This window comes from Astatotilapia calliptera, chromosome 8 (genome assembly GCF_900246225.1).
Source record: "Astatotilapia calliptera chromosome 8, fAstCal1.2, whole genome shotgun sequence".
In the NCBI taxonomy this organism is placed as follows: domain Eukaryota; kingdom Metazoa; phylum Chordata; class Actinopteri; order Cichliformes; family Cichlidae; genus Astatotilapia; species Astatotilapia calliptera.
This window is the reverse complement of record NC_039309.1, coordinates 18,117,952-18,140,807: the sequence shown is the minus strand read 5'-3', so window position 1 is coordinate 18,140,807 and position 22,856 is coordinate 18,117,952. Positions and strand designations below refer to the sequence as shown.

Here is a 22,856-nt window from a genome sequence, read left to right as displayed (position 1 = left end):
TTATTATATTTTTTGTTCTTTTATTGATTAAATATTAATTATGTAGGAGGTTATTTGCTTAAAATTATTAGAACTCCACTGACTTATCTCATTTGTAAAATCTCTGTCATGATGATCTCACACTGCTTCAGTAATGTTGAGGTCCGGGCTCCAGGGAGGCTAATTTATGAGTGTTTTTTTTTTCTATCCTAATATGCGATTGTTTCATATGTCGGTGTTTAGAGTCGTAACGAACATAAAACATTCATCTGACAATAGTCAAGTGCAAAAGCGGAATGAAAATGAATTAAAATCAGCCACTGACCAACGGAAACCTTTGAAAGGCCTTTACAAATCCTAAAGAACTATTCTCAAGCTCACTTGGAAGGAAAAAGGTGAAGTAGTGAGAGTGGTTTGAGACTTTTGCACAGTGATGTATAATACTTGATGTTCATTTTATTGATACATTGAGCCATTCAGGGTAAAACTACGGTGGCCCTGAAAGGCCAAAAAGACTGCAACTTAAGAAAACACCAGCAATAAGAAAAACGCTGGGAAAGCAAACAAAACACAAAAGAAATATGAAAAACAACAACGGAAATAGGAAAAAACACAAGGGAAGTGTTTCTGGGGAGACAATAACCCAATGATCAGTGGCAGGAACCTAAAACATGGTAGGTGTGTTTTATCATAATTCATATAATACTGATGATGGATTTTTAGGCTAATAGTTAGGCTAACACACTTATCTCTCATCTTTTCTTTCCTCACAAAACCGATAGATCCTCCACTTCTTATAAGTGTCTCCCAGCGCAATTGTTAGCATATTTTGGTTCCTACAGCTGGTCCGTCGGGTTATTGTCTCCCCAGAAACACTTCCCTTGTGCTTTTGGAAATCTGTTTTTCCTGTTTTCGTTTTTCTTATTTCTGTTTTTTCCTGTTTTCGTTGTGTTTTGTGTGCTTTTGCAGCGTTTTTCTTATTGCTGGTGTTTTCTTAAGTTGCAGTCCGTTTAGCCTCTCAAGGCCACCGTATAAAACAGACAATAAAACAGAGCATGCTTTAGGGTGTGGGTACCAGAGATGGGTAATCCGATTACTTTTTTCAAGTAACGAGTAAAGTTAGGGATTACTATTGCAAAAAAGTAATTAGATTACTGTTACTTACTCATAAGCACGCTGCATTACTAAACTTTGATTTTGTTTGTGAGAGTGTCTCATGACAATGATCTATGAGCGTGCGACGTCCATGGCAGTAACAGACGTGTGTAGATCAAAAATAGATAATATGGAGTGCGGGAGAGAGCACGACCATGCAGTGTTTAAAGCTTGGAAGTACTGACATTGCTTTGAGTTTGATTCCATACACTCTACATGGGAAGAAAACTTCTTTCTACAGCGAAAAATTAAACTTCAAATCTGGCAAGCACCTAGCAATCCACCATGGGACTGTGAAACTCACAGAGAAACCCCCGGATCCCCCCACTGACATGACCGCTGTAGCACCTGGCAAACCTCCACAGGCCTCACTCCTGCTAAACATGTGAAAATAGATTTAAGAGCGACAGGACTTAGTGCCGCTGAATCTTTGATTTTATTTATTTATTGTTGTGTTTTGCTTCCGTCTATTTGAAAGAGTGTAAACACAAAAAAAATATTTTATTTTATATGCTGGAATATGCAGAAAATACATTTAAATGTTATACAAATTTCTTCAAGTCAAAGACTGTTGCTTACAATTTAAGTTTCGTTTCATGCAATGTGCATAAAGTTAAAACATTAAAATTCATAAAACAATATTTAAAAAGAGACTTTTGATTCAATTTTATATGAGGGATTATGCAGAAAAATTGAATTGGTCTTTATTACGTATTCAGGTTGTGTGTCATGTTTTTTAAAAAGTACTCTAAGTAATAAATTAACTAATTACTTTTGAAAACAGGTACTTAGTAAAGTAACAGGATTACTTTCTTGGAGAAGTAATTAGTAACCAGTGTTTGTCAAGTTTCTTGAAAATAGAAATTGGTTACTAATTACTGATTACTTCTAAAGTAATCCCATTACTTTACTTATTACTTGAAAAAAGTAATCGGATTACAGTAACGCGTTAAACGTTACTGCCCAATTCTGTTAGTAACTAATTACTATTTTCAAGTAACTTGACCAACACTGGTGGCTACCTTTCCACACGTTGCTAACATGAGCATTCAGTGTTTGTCAGTGAGATTCAGACGCATGTTGTAAATTCTGGCAACAAAAAAACAACATAACAAGATGACAACAGCCCAAATTGCCAGAGACCACAAACCAATGGGTCCATGTTTGTTTAGCCTATTTCACCTTGTCAGATCTGCCCAAAATATAAGCTGCTTTGCCGTCCTTCTGGTCACTAATTGGGGCTGTGATGAACAGAATAAACCAAATCAATAAGACCTGAAAATAGCAGCTGGGATAATAAACTCATCAGGAAAGTGTTTAATGAGGTCAGAGTTCAAGAGAGCTGGTTTTCCACACATTTCCTTACAACAGGATTTCATCTTTTGCAGACAAAGACACCCCCCCCCCCCCCCCCCCCCACACACACACACACACAATACTGGCCCACCATCTTTGTTCACAACCTGTGGGAAAAATAAAAATAACTTCCAACATAAGAGAGAAGAACAGATGACTGTGATTGTAGATAAGAGCAATAAAACCTATTTATTTAATCTTGAGATGATAATAAGTTTTATTTATTATAATAATTGGAGATGTATTTATTTTTTCCGTGACCTATAATAAACTATTTGCATAACTCAATGCCGACCTGAGTGTTTGCTAATGTTACACAAACACCGAGCTGCACAAAGGAAATGCTGGCACAAAACAAGCGCGTGAGGGGCTCCGACTGCGCTGCGGTCAGTGAAAGAGAAAGTTCGCTCGTGAGTCTCAAGAAAATGGCACACTGAAATTAACTGCAGGGGATTTATTCTTTTTTGTGTGTGGCGGTGGGTGGGTGGTTGTTTTACCGGTTCCTCTAGCAAGTATCTATGCGTGACATTACCTGTGTCCTAGCTTTTCATGACATTTTAGCAGACTCGGTCTTGCTTTTGGCATCAGGTGCGCGCTCAGTGCTGACTAAACTTTTAATAATACATCCCAGTCTCACATCGTTGCGCCGAGAAATCCACCCGCTCTTCAAGAAAGAAAAAAGAAGCCGATGCTTTCCTCTTCGTCCATTTGAGCATTGTTTACCGGTGAGACAGCTGACTGTCAGATGTATATGGAAGTAACGTTGGTGACGTCAGGAGCAAAGAGCAGCAGGCGGAGAGCGGAGAGAGAGGAGGGAGGGGGGAGGGAGCGAGACGCAACCTGTGCCAGTGCGCATCTTTTCCAAAACTTGTCCGGAGCTGTCAAAGAGCAGGGAACGGATCCGAACGCGCCATGAGTAACAAATCTTTAAACCTGAACACCAGCCCGCCTCGGGCTGGCGGCACCGTGGACCACGAACTCGTCATCACTTCCACTTTCGGGACGCTCCTCTCCGTTGTCTACATCATCGGGGTCTCGGGGAACGTGTACACGCTGGTGGTGATGTGCCACTCGATCCGGTTCGCCACCTCCATGTACATCTCCATCATCAACCTGGCTCTCGCGGACCTGCTCTACCTCTCCACCATCCCTTTCGTGGTGTCCACCTACTTCCTGAAGGACTGGTACTTCGGAGACGTGGGCTGCCGCATCCTGCTCAGCTTGGACCTTCTCACCATGCACGCCAGCATCTTCACCCTGACCGTAATGTGCACGGAGCGCTATCTGGCCGTCACCAAGCCGCTGGACACGGTCAGGCGCTCTAAGAGTTACCGCAAAGCTCTGGCGTGGGGCGTGTGGCTGCTGTCGCTGGTGCTCACCGTGCCCATGATGGTAATGGTCGCTCAGACAACTAAAAGCACGCCGGACGGGGGTGTGAAGAGGATGTGCGCGCCCACATGGGCTCCACTGGCTTATAAAGTTTACGTAACGGTCCTGTTTGGCACCAGCATCATGGCCCCGGGGCTCATCATCGGGTACCTGTACGTCAAGTTAGCCCGCACTTATTTAGAGTCCCAGCGCAACTCTGTGATCAGCAAAGGCGGCAAAAGGTCACCGAAGCAGAAAGTGCTGATCATGATTTTCACCATCGTGCTGGTGTTCTGGGCGTGCTTCCTGCCTTTCTGGATCTGGCAGCTGCTGCCTCTGTACCACACCAAGCCGCTGAGCCTGGCCTCGCAGACGCACACGTGCATCAACTACCTTGTCGCGAGCCTCACATACAGCAACAGCTGCATCAACCCTTTCCTCTATACGCTGCTCACCAAGAACTACAGGGAGTACCTGAAGAACAGGCACAGGAGCTTCTACAAGTACACGTCGTCGTTTAAGAAGCGGCCGCCCAGCCTCTACTCGTGGGGCAAGTCGGCGTCCTCCAGCAATCAGTTCGAGTTCAACTCCGAGACGCTGGTCATGGGGTCACTGAAGTGAGGTGAAAGCGTCTGGAGCCGGAGCAGCGACAGGTAGGCGGTGATGTCTCCGTTACGCATAAAGCAGGAAGCAGCCAAAGTTTGTTTTCTGTCATTTTAAAGTGCGGCTGTTCTTTGGTCACACATATGTTGTTTGTTATTTTATTCTGTCCATGATGGACAGCCCACGGAGCCACTCTCTCTCTCCCCCTCTGCTGCGCTCCTGCAGCTCAGCCTCAGTGGAAGAACTCTTCCTGCGGTGCTGTGTTGCAGTACAAGGCCGCGGCGGTAATTAGAGAAGCTGAAGCACCTCTTAAACGCAGAAGTGATTTTAAGAAGCACATTTGAATGTTTAATTTAAGGGTGTTTTAATCTGACATTACATTATTTGTGTTAGAGCAGTTAAATAAAGGGGGCAGTCAGAACTTGTGCTATTGCAGGTTTAACCTCCTACTGACAGCCTACACTACAAACCAGGGACGTCCCGAAATACATTCACATGTAATCAAATTCCCACACAGTAAATAAAAAAAACGAATAACAATAAAAAAGAATCTGATTAGGGCATAGATTTTTTTGTCCCACCTTCTGCAAAGGTTATGTTTGACTGAGGAAAACATGTAGTGCACCTGTAGGTATGGAATTCCAAAGCCCCACTTTCACTCCATATTAATGATACATACACACGTCTCAATAATATGCACCACTGTAGCAGAATATTAACTTTTAGAAGGACCAGAGGTTTACAAGCTCTATATTAGTTTATGCTGAGCACATGTAAAGTTGGTCATCATATTTCTTCAAGCTTTTCTTGTTTGAAGTAACTGATATAGATCTTACTGTGTTATTCCTTCATAGAGGTACTGGACTGCTCTAACAAGTATATACTCTCACCACTACTACATCTGACATCCAATATTATATTTGCATATACACAGAGAGAATGTTTGAACTACGTTGGAATGGGAAAACTGATTTTTTTGTTGTTGTTGTTTATTTCTTTTGTTTTTAGTTTATAGCATTGCATCTCACAAACTGGTCAAGGACTTAAACTCATTGCTGCTCAGCTATGATGCTACTCTGCTGCATGCGCTGCAGATAGTGAAAAAAGGATCATAAACAGCTGAGTTAAAGCCATTCTGGTGGGCATACTATGCGATGATCACATTTCTTAATTACCCTCCATTTAAGGATAATAAATGTTTCACATTTGCAGTTTTCTGACAAAAAATAAATAAAAAACAAATTTATAGACATACAATTACAATATGTCAGGTCACTATGAGCTGATTTGATCCATAGCAGGTCTTAAAACCAGGTAAATACAACCTCAGATGAAAAACAAAACATGAAATATTACACTGCATCATATTTTTTTAACCCAAAATGTAGAAACAGTGTGTGGAAAAACTAAGTACACCCTCACCGCTGTCATAGGAATATGACAGCAGCACCTGCCTACTGCAGCAGGCAGGTGCTGCTAATTAAATACACTTGACTTACTGGTCATCAGCAAGTGTGAGTGCCTCTATAAAAGCAGAATTTGGGGCAGTTTGGTGATCTGGAATGTTGAGGTGTGTTAACACAATATCAAGCAGGAAACAAAACACACCAGCAACAATCTTAAAGAAGCAACTGTTGCCCATCTATCTGTGGAAAGTCGAAAACACTCAAGACAGCTGCTAATCTTCAGAGTGGTGGTCCCAGGAAATCCAAAGAACAAAGAGCTACATCTCCAAATCTAAAAGCCTCAGTTAGCATGTTAAATGTTAAAGTTAAAGACGGCACAATATTAAAAAAAAAAAGACAATAATTACGGCTTACATGGAAGGATTGTCAGGATAAAGTCTCTTCTTTCTAAAAAGAACATTGCAGCACAGTCCAGGTTTACAAAGTTGTATCTGAACAAACAGCAAGACTTCTAGAACAATGGGGCTTTGGACAGATGAGACCAGAGTGGTGACGTTTGACCATAATTTACAGAACCATGCTTGATAAAAAGGGTGGAGGGGTGATGAGCCTACATCTAAACAGGTGAATTGACCTCGATGTGTTGTGTGACAGCCATAATAAGAGCTGGTCAAATTCTCTGAAAACAAAGGAAGGTGCTTTAGTATTTCCTTTCTTACCTCCTTTAGTAGAAGACACTGGAACATCCCTTATGAGAGTGAAGGAGATAACTTCTTCAAAGTAAGACAGCATCCGACTGTCACAAAAACAGCAGATCAACATAACTGATAAGCGACATGTTTCACATTGTAAAATGCGGCTTTTTTCCAGTTGTAACCCACAGGTGAACGAGGAGTATTGCACTACTCTACTAAAACCTGCTAGATTTGAATTTGTTCCCTTGTGTGAAGCACTTTGTAAAGCGGATTTTAAAAAAGTGTTCTACAAATGAATATAATTACCCACATTGAAACAATCAAGCTGAAGTGGACCTAATTTGTGTTAATTGTGTCCTCATTCTGAGTTGCTGTATTATCAGCTTTTAGAACTTATTAATTGATTTTACTTCAGAGATGCTAAAAATCTTAATAAAGGAAAAATGAAAATAAGGGGATCATCTCTTTAGTGGGGAAAAAAACATCTGATTGGATAGCAGCACGAGTATCTGTTAAAACAGCTATTTAATTTGAGTGTTACTATCATTACTTGTACACAATTATGCAAGCCTACATGAAGAAACACTCTAAGAACACAAATAGAGGAGCGTGTATCTAATGCTAGTTTAAACCATAGACTGTATAAAAAAGATGGCCACAATGACGTCACTCAATTGAGCTAAGCATTTTCATCATCCTTTTTGACTCTAAGGGCAAGATTTATTAACGCACTGCCCCAGCATAAACTGGGTTTTGGTGTAAATTGTAAAAAGTACTGTTGGTATTTACAAAGAGTGACAGTCATCCATAGAGCTAATCATGCCCTCACACGCTACTTTGTCCCGTTTTAGTAAATCTGGTCCAAAGTAGAACTGAAAATTAGAAAATTGTTGCATGATCATGTTGCAAGAGGACTTAAAACTACAGATAATATAAGCTAATAGGCAAAGACTTTACTGAAGTCACTCATCAACACAGTTGAGTGTAACTTTAAAATAATTTTTAAAGAAAATTTAAAAAGAACAGATGGAAGAAACACCCTTCAGTGATTATGTAATGAGTGTTGATGTTGTATAGTTTGTTCACCAGGACCAGCACACCCGTTTAAAATGCCTCAAACATGATAATCGGTTAATGTGAGCAGAATTATTCAGAGTATATAAGCAAGGTACAATTTGTTGTTCCAATAAAACCAGTTTATGTTTAAGATACATAGTCTTATTTTCCTAGTAGGGAGTCATGAATAACTACACGTAACAAATGTTAGGAAGATGCATTTGTTTTGTGTCTGAAAGAAACAAAATATTGTGCAGTATGTCATTTTTTTAAATCACCAAATATCAACATCAAAAATCTTACATTTTCTGACTTCTTCTTATCCCAATCAGAAATGCACCTCCTGCTGGTCATTAGAAAGAATGCAGGTTCAATGAATTTCAAATGCCAGGAACCTTGGTTCATCTTTTATATACAGTTTACTGATTTTAACTGCAGAGCCATCACATTATTAAGCAAACAAGTATGAGCTAAACCCTCTGAGCACTATAATTATCTTTTCCTAAGTCCTTATAAATTCTCCCTTACGTCTTACTTTAAGACGTTCCCCATCACCATCAAGGAAAAACGATTAGCAACAGAGATAATTTTCTGAATATGTAATTGGAATCCTGAATTTTGGCAGGAAATGGAAAAAGAAGAGAAAAAGAAGCACACACATGGCATGTCACTGCCATTGAATTTGCATGCATCCACCTGCGGAGGCAAACACACTTCTGCTGCTGTGGTAAAACCTGAGCCAAAACACCTACTCCTCAGCGTGCTCGCATCCAGGCTTTGTGTGCTCTGTTTACTAGGCTGAACTGTGGCCCACTTACCTGAATGGACAGACAGGACTTCCTTTCATGCTGTAGTGTTTGTGTGGTAATAACACAGTTAATAGCATAGCACCTGCACCCATTAACAATTACTGCAAACGTTTTGAGGTTGGAAGGCCTCAGTGGCAAGCATGCTAACAACAGATGCATAAAGTGCCTGTGTTTTATGAAGAGTTCACGGTCTTTAATTAAGACAGCTCTTCACTCTAATCTGGCATGTTGTTTCCAGCTCACGCAGCCTTCAGCTGTAAAGCCTCTGTCTTCTTAGATTCATAGGAAGCATGGAAAAAAAGACTGTTACAGACCGAGAGTGGTGGAAATATTACGCACGTCTAGGCAGTAAAAGAAAAATGTCATTAGTGACAGATTTCCTGTCATTCTAAAACATATCTGAATATCTAGAAGTGTGACATTTTGCAAATCATGTCCCAGGTGGGACTGGGCACTTTGGTACACTGACCTTTTTGTGTTTGCATGTCAAATTGTCCAAACTCATGCATAAATTCATTACAGCTACATCGTGCCGCATCACAGATATGGAAATCCCCCACCCTTTCTTTCTTTTTCTTCCTTTCTCCACATATTGACTGACAAAACTTTGCAGAAGTTTGAAAATTCTGGATAAGACCAGGTCTGTGTGGGATTTAGCAGCTTAAATCTGCATACATTCGAGCTGAGAAGTTTAGCTTGGACTTGTAGATTTCTTCTAAGCGTTAGCTTGAGAGCCACTTTTGGGTTTCCTGTAAAAATGTAATACGTTAATCCCAAAAGAGAAATTAGAACAATGGACGTTAAAGGTCTTGAAGAAATTTGTGCCATTTGATCCTGTTTAGTTTCAGCAGAGGTGCAAGCACACTTTTTTTTTTAGTGTGTAATCATGTTTTTTTTATCTTACATCTTAGCAGACAAGCATCAGCAGTAAGGTATCCAAAATTCCTATAAACAAAGCCATAATTCAGTGTCTAACCTCCATGTAAAGCTCAGCAGGTTTTTGAGTTTGTGAATGAAGGAAAAAAGGGAGAAAATCCTTCCTAAAGCACACAGTGCTAGATTCTTTCTTTACTGTAACGTGGTACAGATAATACTGCTGTCTGTGTCTGCAGAATATTACATTACATTAAACATTACAGTAACTTCCAGCGGTTTACAGCTCTGTGTGAACTGTTTATATTGGCGGCTGTTTCCCTGCATTTCATTAAAGTGGAATTTAGACAGATCACTAGAGTCTGAGTCCTGTTTAAGCCTTGCAGAGACTATCTAATGGCGCCAGTTGGCACAAGCCAATGATAACACCTGAAATAATCAGTCACATCTAGACTATTAATTACACAACCCATATCATGATAAAACACTGCTGAGGGCAATATGTTCTACAGAGAGTCTGTTCTTTGTTTAAATTACCTTAAATAGGCCTCAACTGATCCTGCATCAATGCCTACAGCTGTCAAAGCCTTAAAAATAATACTTGGCACAGTCTGCACCCTACATTTATTTGCAGTCCAAATCAATTACACCCACTCCTGCAGAAATTTATCCTGACATGCATGATAATAGTTATTACTAAGTAGAAGTATTTACTGTGTTATTGTCGGGCAAGGCCAGACGGGTCATTTACAATCAACTATTGGCTCAATTCCTTTCCCACACAGTATCAACAACTAAAATAAATCACATTTAGAAGCAGTGTCCTTGATATTTAAAGAGATCCGAAGGCAGTGTTTGTTTTTCCAGTCTGTTCAAACCAACAGGAAAGATATAAGGAAATGAAAAAACTGTGTGTGTCTGCTTTAATATAGGCTAGTACAACCTTAACGTAATCAGCTAGCAAGTGATCACAGTATGTCACTTTAGAGGGAAAAAAGCTGACATCAATTCAATTCAGTTTTATTCATAATCAATCATGAATAATCAATTCATAATTGTCTGATCAAATTTACATTCCAACCACAGCAAAGCCTCCCAACCTGCAGTACAAGGACAACGCAATTTCATATCTGTTTTTTTGTTTTGTTTTTAAATAAAGCTTTGGCATCTTTCAGCATCATTAGCCAGAAAAGTACGAGTTGGAAGATTCTTTTGCAAAAATTTGTCTTAGAAGTTTGTGAAGTGTGCCGAATTAGTTTGCTAGCTAAAGCTGATTACGCGGAAGCAGCTACAATATATATATTTGACCATTTCATTTATGTTTATATTTATTAACAGTTCCATGTGGAAATGTCACCACAACAGTAATAGATGAAGAGTACAGTGACTGGAACCATTATTTATAAGGGTAGAGGTGATTAATGGCTTCTTTATTAGTAAATTCATACGTGGCCATCTTTATCAGATCAGTTATAAACTCTGAACAAGGCGCTGCCATTTACAGCTGTGTGACCCTGTCACATCAGAGCATAAATATATATAAATATGCAATGTATATATATGTGCTACTGCACAGTGACCCAACACCATGCTCATTTCAAATAAACTCCCACACAGCCCTGCACAGCATAGAAAGACTTACCTCTGTTCTTTATATCACCAGTGAATGTGCTAACAGCTGTGCAGCAAGGTGAGAAAAGTGTGAGAAAAAATGTTTCAGTCACAGCTTTTGAATATGTGTGCTCACTAATGATACATTATAAATGTATACTTACATTTTTGAGAACCAGTGTGCAACTGGCACGTCTTTCTGTAGCACAAAAGTTGCAATTGTTAGCAACAAACTAACAGGGAAGCATCACCTCACTTCAGTTTTTCATGACCTTTACGAGCATTCTTCATTTACCATTCATCTATTCATTTATTCTGCTTTATCGTGCAGGTATTTTTAATTTAAAACTAAAAATCTGTGATAGTCCAATGTGCAACGTACACAACCAACAACACCCAAACAAAATTAGTTTGGGGTTTTTCAGAATTTATCTACACAGCCTGATATTTTCAGTAGGAGCTGGAACAGAAACAAAAAGAGCTAAAAAAGAAAGCGAATATTGGACATGCACACAAAGAGAAGTTTACTAGCATATTTATGTTAATGAGTCAACTATATACAAGTGAACCTAGTGCCTAAAAATGAATGCTTTTAGTGTAGGCGATTTATAAAACGTTTACTTTCAAATGCCAAAAAATGCAGAATTGCACAGCTGATTTTAAATATACGCTAAAAGATTGTCCTAGTGTGTTGACATTAACAGAAGTAAACAGCTGTTTGCATTTATTAAGTGTAAAAAAACCTGCTGTTATTTTAAATGACATGAAGAGCCGTTCTTTTGTTTTGCTTTTTTTTTTTTAATGGAAAATGACACCACGTAATAATATTTTGACTTTCTCTTTCTTTCTTTCTTTGATGGCTGGCTGACATTTTGTTTCTGATTCTACCTTTAAAAGAAAAAAAAAAAGAAAAAGCCCCAAACACATGAACGCATTAACATTTAAAATCACATCAGAGCATAAAAACTGAAATGGGTGTTGACATATAAAATAAACACAAAATTATGGATCCTAAAATCAAAAAACTCCAGAATCAATAAAGAAAAAATAAGAATGGAAACGGTGGGTGGTTCGGTGCAGCTGTGTGAAAAATAAGAAAGGCGAGGATGATGACTTCCCAACCACATGATAGTCTCAGATCAATCAAGAGATTCCTCAAGTGGCTGGCTCACAAAGGAAGGGCGGATAAGACTCTAGTAGCAATCAGCAGGAGCAGAGACGGGTATAACACTGGTTAATTGAATTTAAAAAGTAGTAATACATAAAGGTTTAATGTTCCAGGCTGCTGGTTTTAAAATAGAAAAGTACAGAGAAGCATGACTAACAAAACCAGGCAAACTTTTGATGTCATTTTATTTCAAAACATCCTCAAGACTGCACAGAAGCATAAGGTAGGAAAAAGCAAACGAACAGGACAGAGAGACGGTTCTTCTTAGAAGAAAATACCTCAACGGGTCATAGGACGGGGTATGAGTGGTACTTGGTGATGAAACGTTGATTATTCAGTTGGCAGTTCATAAGTTTCAGATCTCTTCTTCAGGGAATCAGCAGCTCTCTTAAAATAATAAACAGAAAGGCAGAAAACAATCCTGCTTTGGCAGAAAGCCTGCAGGGGAACTGAAAAACCCTTAAAACCAGCGATTAAGATGGTGCAGGAAAAAAAGACATTTCTGTAGAAAACAGGATAAAAACACAAGGGTGCGTAACAAACAGGAAAGCACAGAGGGAGACCACATGTGGCTCTTTTTTCCCCCTGCTGCACCATCAGCAAGTCAATACTTGAAAAATAAACGGAGAAAATTGAAGATATTGACCGAGCAGCTACAGAATACCAATGTAAAAATCCATGTAAAAGCTCTTTTTCCTTCCCCTTGTTCTTAATTCCTGCCTATTCTGCCTCTTTGTTGCAGGGCCTATCGGAACCAGTGGGCAGTGCCGTCATCCATCATCCGTGGTTGCCTCATGGCAGGGCAGGGTCAGAGATGGCGTGTGCAGGGTCGCAGGTGAAGGACACAGTGATGGCGTAGCGTGTCCCCCACATTACCTTCTCCACGCGGTGGAGGTTCTCTGAGCCAGAAGAGAAGAAAGAAACTCTCCCTAAGGGTGGGGACAAAAGGAACAAGAGGAACTCTTTAGGAGAGAGGAAATGTAAAAGCTGTTCAATATTTACCGATTCAGATCCAACACACACACAGCTGGTGTTACCATGTGTTGAACAAGGCTTTTAAAGTCAGAGAAAACCTCTATTAATCTCATGGTCGGTTGTTACATCAGAGGTATTGGCAAGGCAGAGATACGGCACTTGACGAATAGAAATCTTGAAGCGAAATCTATTGGAGAATGCTGTAAACCCAACTATAGAAGCTGCCAACCATACCTCTTTTACGAGATGCGATCACAAAGTTCTGGGATTACACTTCTACAAATCAAAAACAGCATTAGATTTAAATGTAGACGATCTGTCCTTCAAGGGCATCTTCTCGTATATCTCTGGACTAATTTAAGTGCCTCTGTGCGCACGCTGGATCCTCCGCTGTGTCAAAATGACGATCAACTTGAATTAAATCATAGGTGTCAAACTCTGGCCCGCAGCCTAATTACATTTGGCCCGCGAAGCCATACCAAATTACTATTAGAGCTGGCCTACTGGTATTATACAGCTAATATATATATTGTTTAGTATTAAGCTTTGCTTGTTCCATATTCAGTTTTTCAGCAAAACGTGTTTTGAGTCCATAAGAAAAGATTAATTTTTATATCTGGAGGAATAAATATATTTCAATAAATATTAACGTTAGCCCGCGACATTGTTCCAGTTTTGAATTTTGGCCCACTGTGTATTTGAGTTTGACACCCCTGAATTAAATTGTATGAAAGTGGGGGAAGTTGCAGGAAGATAAATCTGGCGGTGAGGCAGGTGGTGAGAAACGATTATGCTGTCGTGGCCACAAACCTGTAGCATTTTTCATGAGCCGTGGGGGCTCACAGACACACACGGCAGTGCAGGTCATTCCAGCTCAATATTCTCTCACAGATACTTCATAGCTATAAAGGAGAACTCTGCGCTGACAGCTCAAGCCCCGCCCACCCCCAAAACCCCCCAGCAGGTATGCTCCTGTTTATAAAACTTAGGTGATGTGCTGTGCTGGAAACTGGACATTTCAACAAGAGAACGAGAGGGGAAAAGAACATGTAGTCCCTGTATCATAATTCAATACAACAATGATCCTCTTCAAGAAAGTGTTTTCAGTTTGACACAAGCTGAGGTTTGCTCTCTGTGCACACTTGAGTCGCTGAACTTGGATCATGGTGAAATCACAGAACGCACAATGTCGTTTCCAGGGATTTAAATCAGCAGCACTGGCAGCTGTTCAAAGGTGTATGAGAAGATGACTTTAAAGTCAAACTAATATATAACAAAAAATGTTACATTTTTTAATTATGATCACATCTCATCTCAACAGTCAACCTAGGAAACATATAAATGAGTTGACTGGTTTAAACCGTCATAGTAAAGATGATGATGGTACGTCTGCTTGTTTCTAATGGCTGATCATTCACATGATTAGCATATTAACATTCATTACAGAGCAATGCAGGGTAAGAGAAGTGATTGTATCAGAAATCTGGGTAGAGGTGTAGATGAAACTTGGGGCATGTGTACTAGAAATAAATCTGTGGGGAAAAAAGATTTTTAAAACCTCTTTCTGATGAAAAGTCAGCAAACTTTTTAAATGATTCTTATGAGATTTAACTGGCTGCAAACATTCAGTTTTTATGAATTACTGATCATTTATATAAAGTTATGGCCTCCGTAACCTTCCTTCAGATATGTATCTGGTTTAACAAAGTTGTTCTCAAACTGTGGGGGTGGGACAGAAAAACGTCAGTTTGGGCTTGGGTGACCAGGCTAAAAACCCCGAGTCTGTATTGAATGAATATGATAAAAAATTAAATTGCTGATACTTTCGTGCATACTGAAATTTTCTTTTATATTGTTGATTTATAAAAAATGTTTAAAATATGAGGCGTGTGAACTATTATTGACTTCTAAAGTGGGACATAGTGGAAGTAGTTTGCAAACGATTGGTTTAACCTGTTCACTGAGAACACAGTCGTCCCTGGCAGAGCCCGACCAGAGATTTTTAACACTGATATTTGGTGATTTTAAAATCTGGCATTCTGAAATAAACGCTGATCGTTTTAATAAATTCCAATATTGATATTTCGGCAAAATGTTAATATCAGCCAATAATATCAACTCGCTGGTAAAATGGTAAGGGTCTCGAGACAACTCCAACTCTAACACCATACCAACACCATAGAAGCAGAAGTTTAATTGACTTGATGATAGCTTACTAAACAGCTATGCTGTTCATAGAGAAACTGCTATAACATCCAATTTGAAAGTGTTGGTATGCACTTTTTAAAAATTATTGTTATTATTTTAACCTTTCGACAGATTATACCTTGCTTATTAACCACGTTTCCAGGTTTAGCCTAATATAGCTTATAAGCCTTAAAACAGTTCAAACACTCCCCCTAAAACTCTCACTACAATCACAAAAGCTGGATGTTTATTTCGAGCTAAACTTGCTGTTTTGTAGTTATTATGCAAAGCAAGGTAAACCATGTCCTCCCTCTGTCTGGTTGTAATATTTTCCTTTCATTTGCAAAAAGAAAGTAAATAAGGTGAAGCTATTATTTATTATTATTTATTTTTTTAAAAGTATTTGCAATGATGGTGGAGTCAAAAACCATTGATAAGGGAAGCGAACACAAAGACAAGCAGTTGGGAGCAATTTACTTATTCTAGGGTTTCATTTTTTGGACTGAAATGCATTTCCTTTGACTGAAAAGGTTTTTTTTTCATTAAATAAACAAACAGTCTGAGTCTGGTGAGGTTTCCTCAGGATAAATTTTCTTCACTTATCAGAAGCTCTGCGTCACCAGGTCATCTCATGAACTACTACCAGTTACTAGCCAGTGTTGTTTTACCTGTGCTCTGTGTTAGATAAGACATTTCCATTCAGTTTGGAACGTTTAAGCAGCAAGCCCACAGTTGTAGATTTTTATTCAGAATTCTTTCAGACTCTTGGTTTGCTAATAAACTTACAGTGTCTCAAACCTTTTGAAGAGAATATCTCATTATCTTATGCCATGAATAAACAGCTGGAATCACTGAGCCCCCATTCTGCTGCTATAATTTCCCTTACAGGCGCTTTATACATTTGTGTGTCTTTGTGTGTCTGTGTAAGAGAGTTTGAATCTCCCTGGATAGCATTAGCTGATGACATCAGAGGTGCTCGCTGTATAACAACAGAATTTATGCTGCAAACTCTGAGAATAAGGGAAAAAGGAGAAGGATAATAATAATAGATAATAATAGTAATTCAAAATGCAGTTTTGAAATTTGATAATTAGGGAAAAAAGCATTTTGAGAAAAAAATAATTGCCCCCTACCCCTAATAACTGGTAGCGCCATCCTTGGCAGCATGAACTGAAATTGAGCACTTAAGATAACTGGCAATGAGTTTTTCACCTCACTGTGGAAGAGGTGAAAAACTCAAGCCCACTCTTCTTTGTTTGAATTCAGCCACCCTGGAGGTGGTTGTTTGAGCATGTACGGCTTGTTGAAGGTCATGTCAAAGAATCTCAATCAGATTGGAGACCGGACTGTGACTGGGCCACTTCAAAACCAACAGTTTGTCATTTAGAGCCATTCAGAGATGGCCTTGCTGCTGTGTCTCAGATCATTGTCCCGCTGCACAACCCAATTTTGCTTCAGTTGAAGGGTACAAGCTGATAGCTGGACATTATCTTTCAGGGTTTTCTGGTAGAAGTCAGGTTCAGTCAATTACAGCAAGTCATCCAGGTCCTGAAGAAGCAAAGCAGCCACATAACTTCCACCACCATGTTTGACTGTTGGTATGATCCTTTTAGTTAGTTTTACACCAGATGGAACGGGACTCAAACCTTCCAATGATGTTTTGTGGCAAATGTGAGACTGTTTTCCGTTTGGTCAACAGTGGGTTTCTCCTTGGATCTCTCACATGGAGGCCATTTTCGCCCAGCCTCTTTCTTACTGTTGAATCACGAACTTTGACAAGTTAGCCGTGGAGTTCTTCAGATGTCGTTGTGTGGATAATGGCTCTTTGTGGTTCAGTGGAGTCCCAAAGCCTTAGAAATGGTTTTGTAACTCTTTCCACAGTGATAGATATTACTGACTTTGTTTCTTTTTGTTTTCTTTTTCTTTTAGCCTACTTCACTTCATGCTTTTTTCGACACTAAAATTATCATTTAAAAACTAAATTTTGTATTTACTCTAGGGCAGGAGTGGGCAACTCCAGGCCTCAAGGGCCGGTGTCCTGCAGGTTTTAGATATTACTCTTGGTCAACACACATGAATCAAATGATAAGTTCATTACCAGGCCTCTGGAGAACTTCAAGACATGTTGAGGAGGTAATTTAGCCATTTAAATCAGCTGTGTTGGATCAAGGACACATCTAAAACCTGCAGGGACACCGGCCCTTAAGGCCTGGGGTTGCCCACTCCTGCTCTAGCCTATAAAATACTGATGACCAACGAGTAATGCATTTTTTTTAAATGTAACATCAAACATCCACTTCCATTACCTAATAACTACCTTACAATATCAGCCACATCATCTTGTCTGCTAGAGTCTAAATAGTACTTTCTTCATTAAAAGCACAACTAGAAAGGTCTTCATAATAAATGCAACATGCTTATTAGCAGAAAAAAGGCAAAACTGCTACTTCTTAAAAACAGAAAAACTATATGTTGTAATTATTGCTTTACCTGCAGTCTTTCCCAATAGTATTTTAGCACTTTGCGGTGTCATGAAAAGGAGTAAAGCATCAGTACATTTCTGTCATTTAAGGATTTGGGTTTCCACAATAGAAATTTTCCCATGAAACAGAAAACTTTAGAGAAACAATTCCACGTCCTGAGCTTATTCTTGAAGCACCTGGGTCAACAATCACTTCTATGGAGGAAATGTATCCTCCCAAGCTAACCTCTGTTTAGCAGTGCTGTTAAGTGCCGCACTTAACATTGTCTTCACTAAATGTATAGGGGAAGTTTTGCCTCATGCTACTCATGTGTCATGCCATTAACCCATGAATATTTGCCCATAATCACCAACGGGATGAGCAAGAGTACAGGTCTAACAGTAAACAAGACCCCGAGATACTTAAACTCCTCCACTTGGGGCAGGGTCTTGTCCCTGACCCGGAGTGGGAACTCCACCCTTTTCCAGCTGAGGACCATGGCCTCAGATATGGAGGTGCTGATTCTCATTCCCACCGCTTCACACTAGGCTGCGAACCGTTCCAAGGCGAGCTGGAGGCCATCACCTGATGAAGCCAACAGAACCACATCATCTGCAAAAAGCAGAGATGAGATCCTGAGATCACCGAAGTGAAAGCCTTCCGCCACTTGGCTACGCCTAGAAATTCTGTCCATAAAAATTATGAACAGAATCGGTGACAAAGGGTGGAGCCCATCACCCACCAGGAACGAGTCCGACTTATTGCCGGCTGTGCGGACAAAGCTCTTGCAACCGTATAAGGACTGAATGGCCCGTAGCAATGGGCCAGACACCCCCATTGCTGAATATAATATGTACTTAATAATGTATAGCATTGATATTTTGTAGTACACTGTATGATTTTTTTTAATTCTTTAATTTTATATAATAGAAAAATCCAATGTATATAATTTTAAAGTCAAGTGAAAAAAATAGTTTTTTTTTATTATTTCATGGAATTTTCTTTTTTCACAGAAAGGAAGAAAAGTGGTTTGGGAACTAGTTTGCTTCTCTTGTACGTCAACAACTGAGCATCATGTCAGTGTTTGACTGACAGCAGGCTGCGGTCCGGTAGCAGAGCGAGAGAAACTGGGATTAATTTTTGATGGATGGAGTGAGAAAGTAAGGACCACACGCCTCCAACTAGACCTCAGTGAGAGCTGCAGCTTTGTTTACATGGAGTTTAATGCGCGGAACCAAGCAGCAAACTAGGCATCTAGCCTTCAAACTAATGTTAGCGCACTTTTCCCTGGTGACGTGTGCTTTTTGAAGCAGGAATGTGTGAAACAAGACATGCTCATCTTTTTAGGACAAGAAAGAAAAAGACTTAAGTAGTAAAGCTAAAGTGAGTTATTTTTAATATGTAGATGAAGCAGTGCGTGGGCTCTGTGTTTGGCAGATAGCCGACATAATGTAGTAGTGGTAAGTTCAAGGTTTGGCATCTACCATTGGTTAGTTAAATTAAAAAAAAAGGCAGACCTTTAAATTCCAAGCTTTTATGTATCAGAACACTTGAAATAATCAGATCCTTATTATATCTTAAACATCTGAATCCCACTGAAGTGCGTTTGGTTGATTTTAAACAGGCAGTATAAGCGCTACAACTTGTGCAAAAAATGTACACATTACTTCTAAAAGACACGGGGCTGGGTATCGTCCCTGATTTCTAGAATTGATTTGATTCGATCCACGATTTAAATTCGATTCGATTCGAATCGGGGAAATTTTGTCAAAAATATTATAATTCTGATCATTTATCAGTACTGACACTTGTGAGAGCTGTGTGAGAGCTTCTTATCGTGGTGGAAGCAAAACAGCAAAAGTAAAAAGGGAATTCATGACGATGTGTATGTGAAGTGAAATGTGAAGCTTAGATTTGATCTTCTTTTGCTGCTGGTTCAGTCAATTTTGGTTGGAGAGTGATTAAACCTACAGCTTCAGAATCTAGTGCAAAAAAAGACAAAAACACAAAGCGCTGATCCGCCGCTTCAGAATCAGCCCCGGTGGTGTGTCCGTGTACATGCCGTCGGGTGAAAAAGCCGACAGCTCACTGATTCTGATGTGTCGAGTTCGCGCTTTGCGTTTATTTCTTTTTGCAGAATCCGTTCACCTGCTCTCGTTTGCTGTTTTAGTTGTTTGGTGGTTGGTGAAATAGTTTTGTGAGGTTTAACCTGAGATTTTGGGTTTCTGGCAAAATACATTTATATTTAAAAATCGATTCAGGATTTTAATGAATCGATATCGCTTTATTCAAACTAAAACCGATTTTAATCGATAAATCGATTATTGAAACCCACCCTAAAAATACAGTAATAAACTGTTAAAATTTCCACATAAGATTTAATTCTACTAATAGTTTGTAAAATGTTATTTTTTAGGTGATTCTTACTTTGACTGTATTTAGGAAATTCTCCATTATCTGTGGGTATCCAATCATTAGGATCAAAAGTTTGATGCCATATAAGGGCGTGGAAAGTCAAACATTTTCCCTGAATACACGTTTATTTTTTAACATCACGGTGAATCTGCATTTTGGAGTCTCATAAAGTGACTATGTGCACCATGATGAATTTTTTTCTTTTGTTGTGTATTATTCAAATGAACGAATTTGCCTTGAGAACCAAACACGGTTAAACATTCAGAGAAACAACGACCACGTACAAAGATAGATAAATGTAAACGCCATCAACGGGAAGTGAACAGAAAAAAAAAAGTATGTCATAACACTTGAGACAGTAGGAGAAAAAACCTGCAGAAACACTGCCGTCTCTCTTGGACCTGCTAATAAGAGGCTTTTAAAAAAAAAAAAAAAAGAAGATCCAATTAATACCATCACAGAGGTACTACGATGCGTAATAGTGATCAGCACGAAATACTTCAAGCAACGCCACCAGACTGTTTTTGTTTTTAATAATAAAAAACAGCCACATGCTGCTGATTAGCACTTAATGAGCTCTTGAACTTCACAGACCCAACCGGGATGAGTGCACAATTCTAACAAGATGCTAAACGACGCATGACTCATCCAGTGCCGATAACAAAATCGCCTGCTGGAGCGAAACGCCTCTTTACACTGCCGGCACAGTCACAAGGTGCGCGGCACACTGACACAATGTCCAGTCAATTTATTACTCCCACAGCCTTATAATTAATCAGCTGGGGAAGAATTAAAGAGGGTGTTTGGTGTAACCAGAGATGAAAGGGATAAAAGTAAGATAAAGATAGATCACGCTAAGCTTGAGCAGACAGGACAGAAAAATGTGCTCCCAGATGCAATTACCTGGATTACATTGTGACTGACTTCAATTTAAAACCCTTGAGAAGGCTGAAAGGAGTGTGGTCGCTTTCCATTTGTCACCATGCGTCAGTCTAAAGAGCAGCTTAAGTGGATCCGTTTCACTCTTTTCTTTTAACGATAACTGGATACAGCTTAAGATGGCGAGTGCTGGAAAATGTATATCTGCTAAACATCATCTTATTAGCATTATGACTCTGAGAGTGTTAGCACCGTGAGCTTCAGACAAGAACAGAGCTGCAAAATGTTCTTGTTTTATTCAGTGTGAAATTATTCTGGACATTTTCAGTAGCATTTGGGCGTCTCACCACTGGCTGTCTGTCGGGGTGTGTTAGCTGTGTGATAGACTGACAACCTGTCCAGGCTTCACTTCAGCTCCCATCCAGTGACAGCCAGGATAGGCTTCAACGCACCGCAAACTAAATGGGAAGAAAATGCACGGAACTCTGTCGAGCTCTCAATACATTTATACAGGCTTACACTCGATACTAAAGTCATAAATGATTTCACAAGAATCAAGTACAGATGTCATCCAAAGACGTTTCCCGTCATTTGTAGAACAAGAAGGAGAAAATCCTCTTCAGGCGAGCTCTGACTAGACAAGTGGAGGGTATGCAGCAGGACGCGTGACGCACAATGCACAAACAATTACTGTGAATTCTCTGGTCAGTTAGTTGTGCTATTCTCACATCTCTGCAGTCTTAATCCACACAGACTTTGGATTCCAGAGCTGGGAGGCTAAAAGCTAACTTGCTTTCTCACATCCACCTGTAGAAAACTGTAGGGCAGTGCGGCAGGGATGAAAGCATCTTAACACAAAATCTGTTTGTCATTGAAAAGAAATGAGCATTAGACAGGAGTCTAACAAACAGCTACAGAAATGAGAAGTGTGGGATCCAGCCACTGTCACGTTAATGTTAATCATTCTGTCTGTGATGAAACATGAGGAACCAAATTTTATACAAAATTCAAGGACTCTTTTACTTCTTAATTCTATAAACAATTCTCACTTTAACCATGTGGCAGCCTCCAGGGATGAAAAATCAACCGAGTGCAGACATGCTAAAAGTCTACAGTTTCTTCAGTTCAGTTCAGTTCAATTCAGTAATAGTTATATATCACCAATTCACAACAACAGTCGCTTTATATTGTAAGATAAAAACCTTACAATAATACAACAATCAAAGACTCGCTATGAACAAGCACTTGGCGACAGTGAAAAGGAAAAACTCCCTTTGAACAGGAAGAAACTTCCGATGAACCCAGGCTCAGGGAAGGGCAGTCATCTGCTGCTGGGAGTGAGGGGAGGAAGACTGGACAAAAGACACACTCTGGTATAGAGCCAGAGATTGATAATAACTAATGATTAAATGCAGAGTGGTGCGTAAACGCACAGTGGATGGAGAAAGTAAAATGTGGGTGAAGAAGAAACGCTTAGTGAAGCTCCCAGCAGCCTACGCCTATTGCAGCATAACAAAGGGAGGATTTAGTGTCGCCCTAACTATAAGCTTTATCGACAAGGAAAGTTTGAAGCCTAATCTTAAACGTACAGAGGGTGTCTGTCTCCCGAATCCAAACTGGCAGCACAGAAGAGGGGCCTGAAAGCTGAAGGCTTTAAATATCCTCGGAACCACAAGTAAGCCAACAGTATGAGAGCGAACTGCTCTACTGGGATGACACGGTACTGTGAGGTCATTAAAATAAGATGAGGTCTGTATATTAAAGACCTTGAATGTTAGGAGAAGGATTTTAAATTAAGTTCCAGTGGCCACTTGAGGCTGCATACAAAAGGAAGTTGATCCCCAAGTGCCCAGCTATGG

General features: G+C 39.6%; 2 protein-coding genes across 2 annotated transcripts in view; one reads left to right on the top strand and one right to left on the bottom strand.

Moving 5' to 3' along the window:
• The first annotated feature begins 2,701 nt into the window (after window positions 1-2,701).
• On the top strand, window positions 2,702-4,646 carry LOC113027876 (urotensin-2 receptor). The gene has a single exon (XM_026177697.1). The coding sequence runs from the start codon at window positions 3,403-3,405 to the stop codon at window positions 4,477-4,479; it is 1,077 nt and encodes a 358-aa protein (XP_026033482.1). The 5' UTR covers window positions 2,702-3,402; the 3' UTR covers window positions 4,480-4,646.
• Window positions 4,647-12,246: 7,600 nt separating this feature from the next.
• ogfod3 (2-oxoglutarate and iron dependent oxygenase domain containing 3) overlaps window positions 12,247-22,856 on the bottom strand; it is a 32,524-nt gene continuing 21,914 nt past the window's right edge. The window contains exon 9 of the mRNA XM_026177256.1: window positions 12,247-13,008. Coding sequence (XP_026033041.1) covers window positions 12,872-13,008 — 137 coding nt within the window. The 3' untranslated portion in view covers window positions 12,247-12,871. The remainder of the gene's footprint in view (window positions 13,009-22,856) is intronic.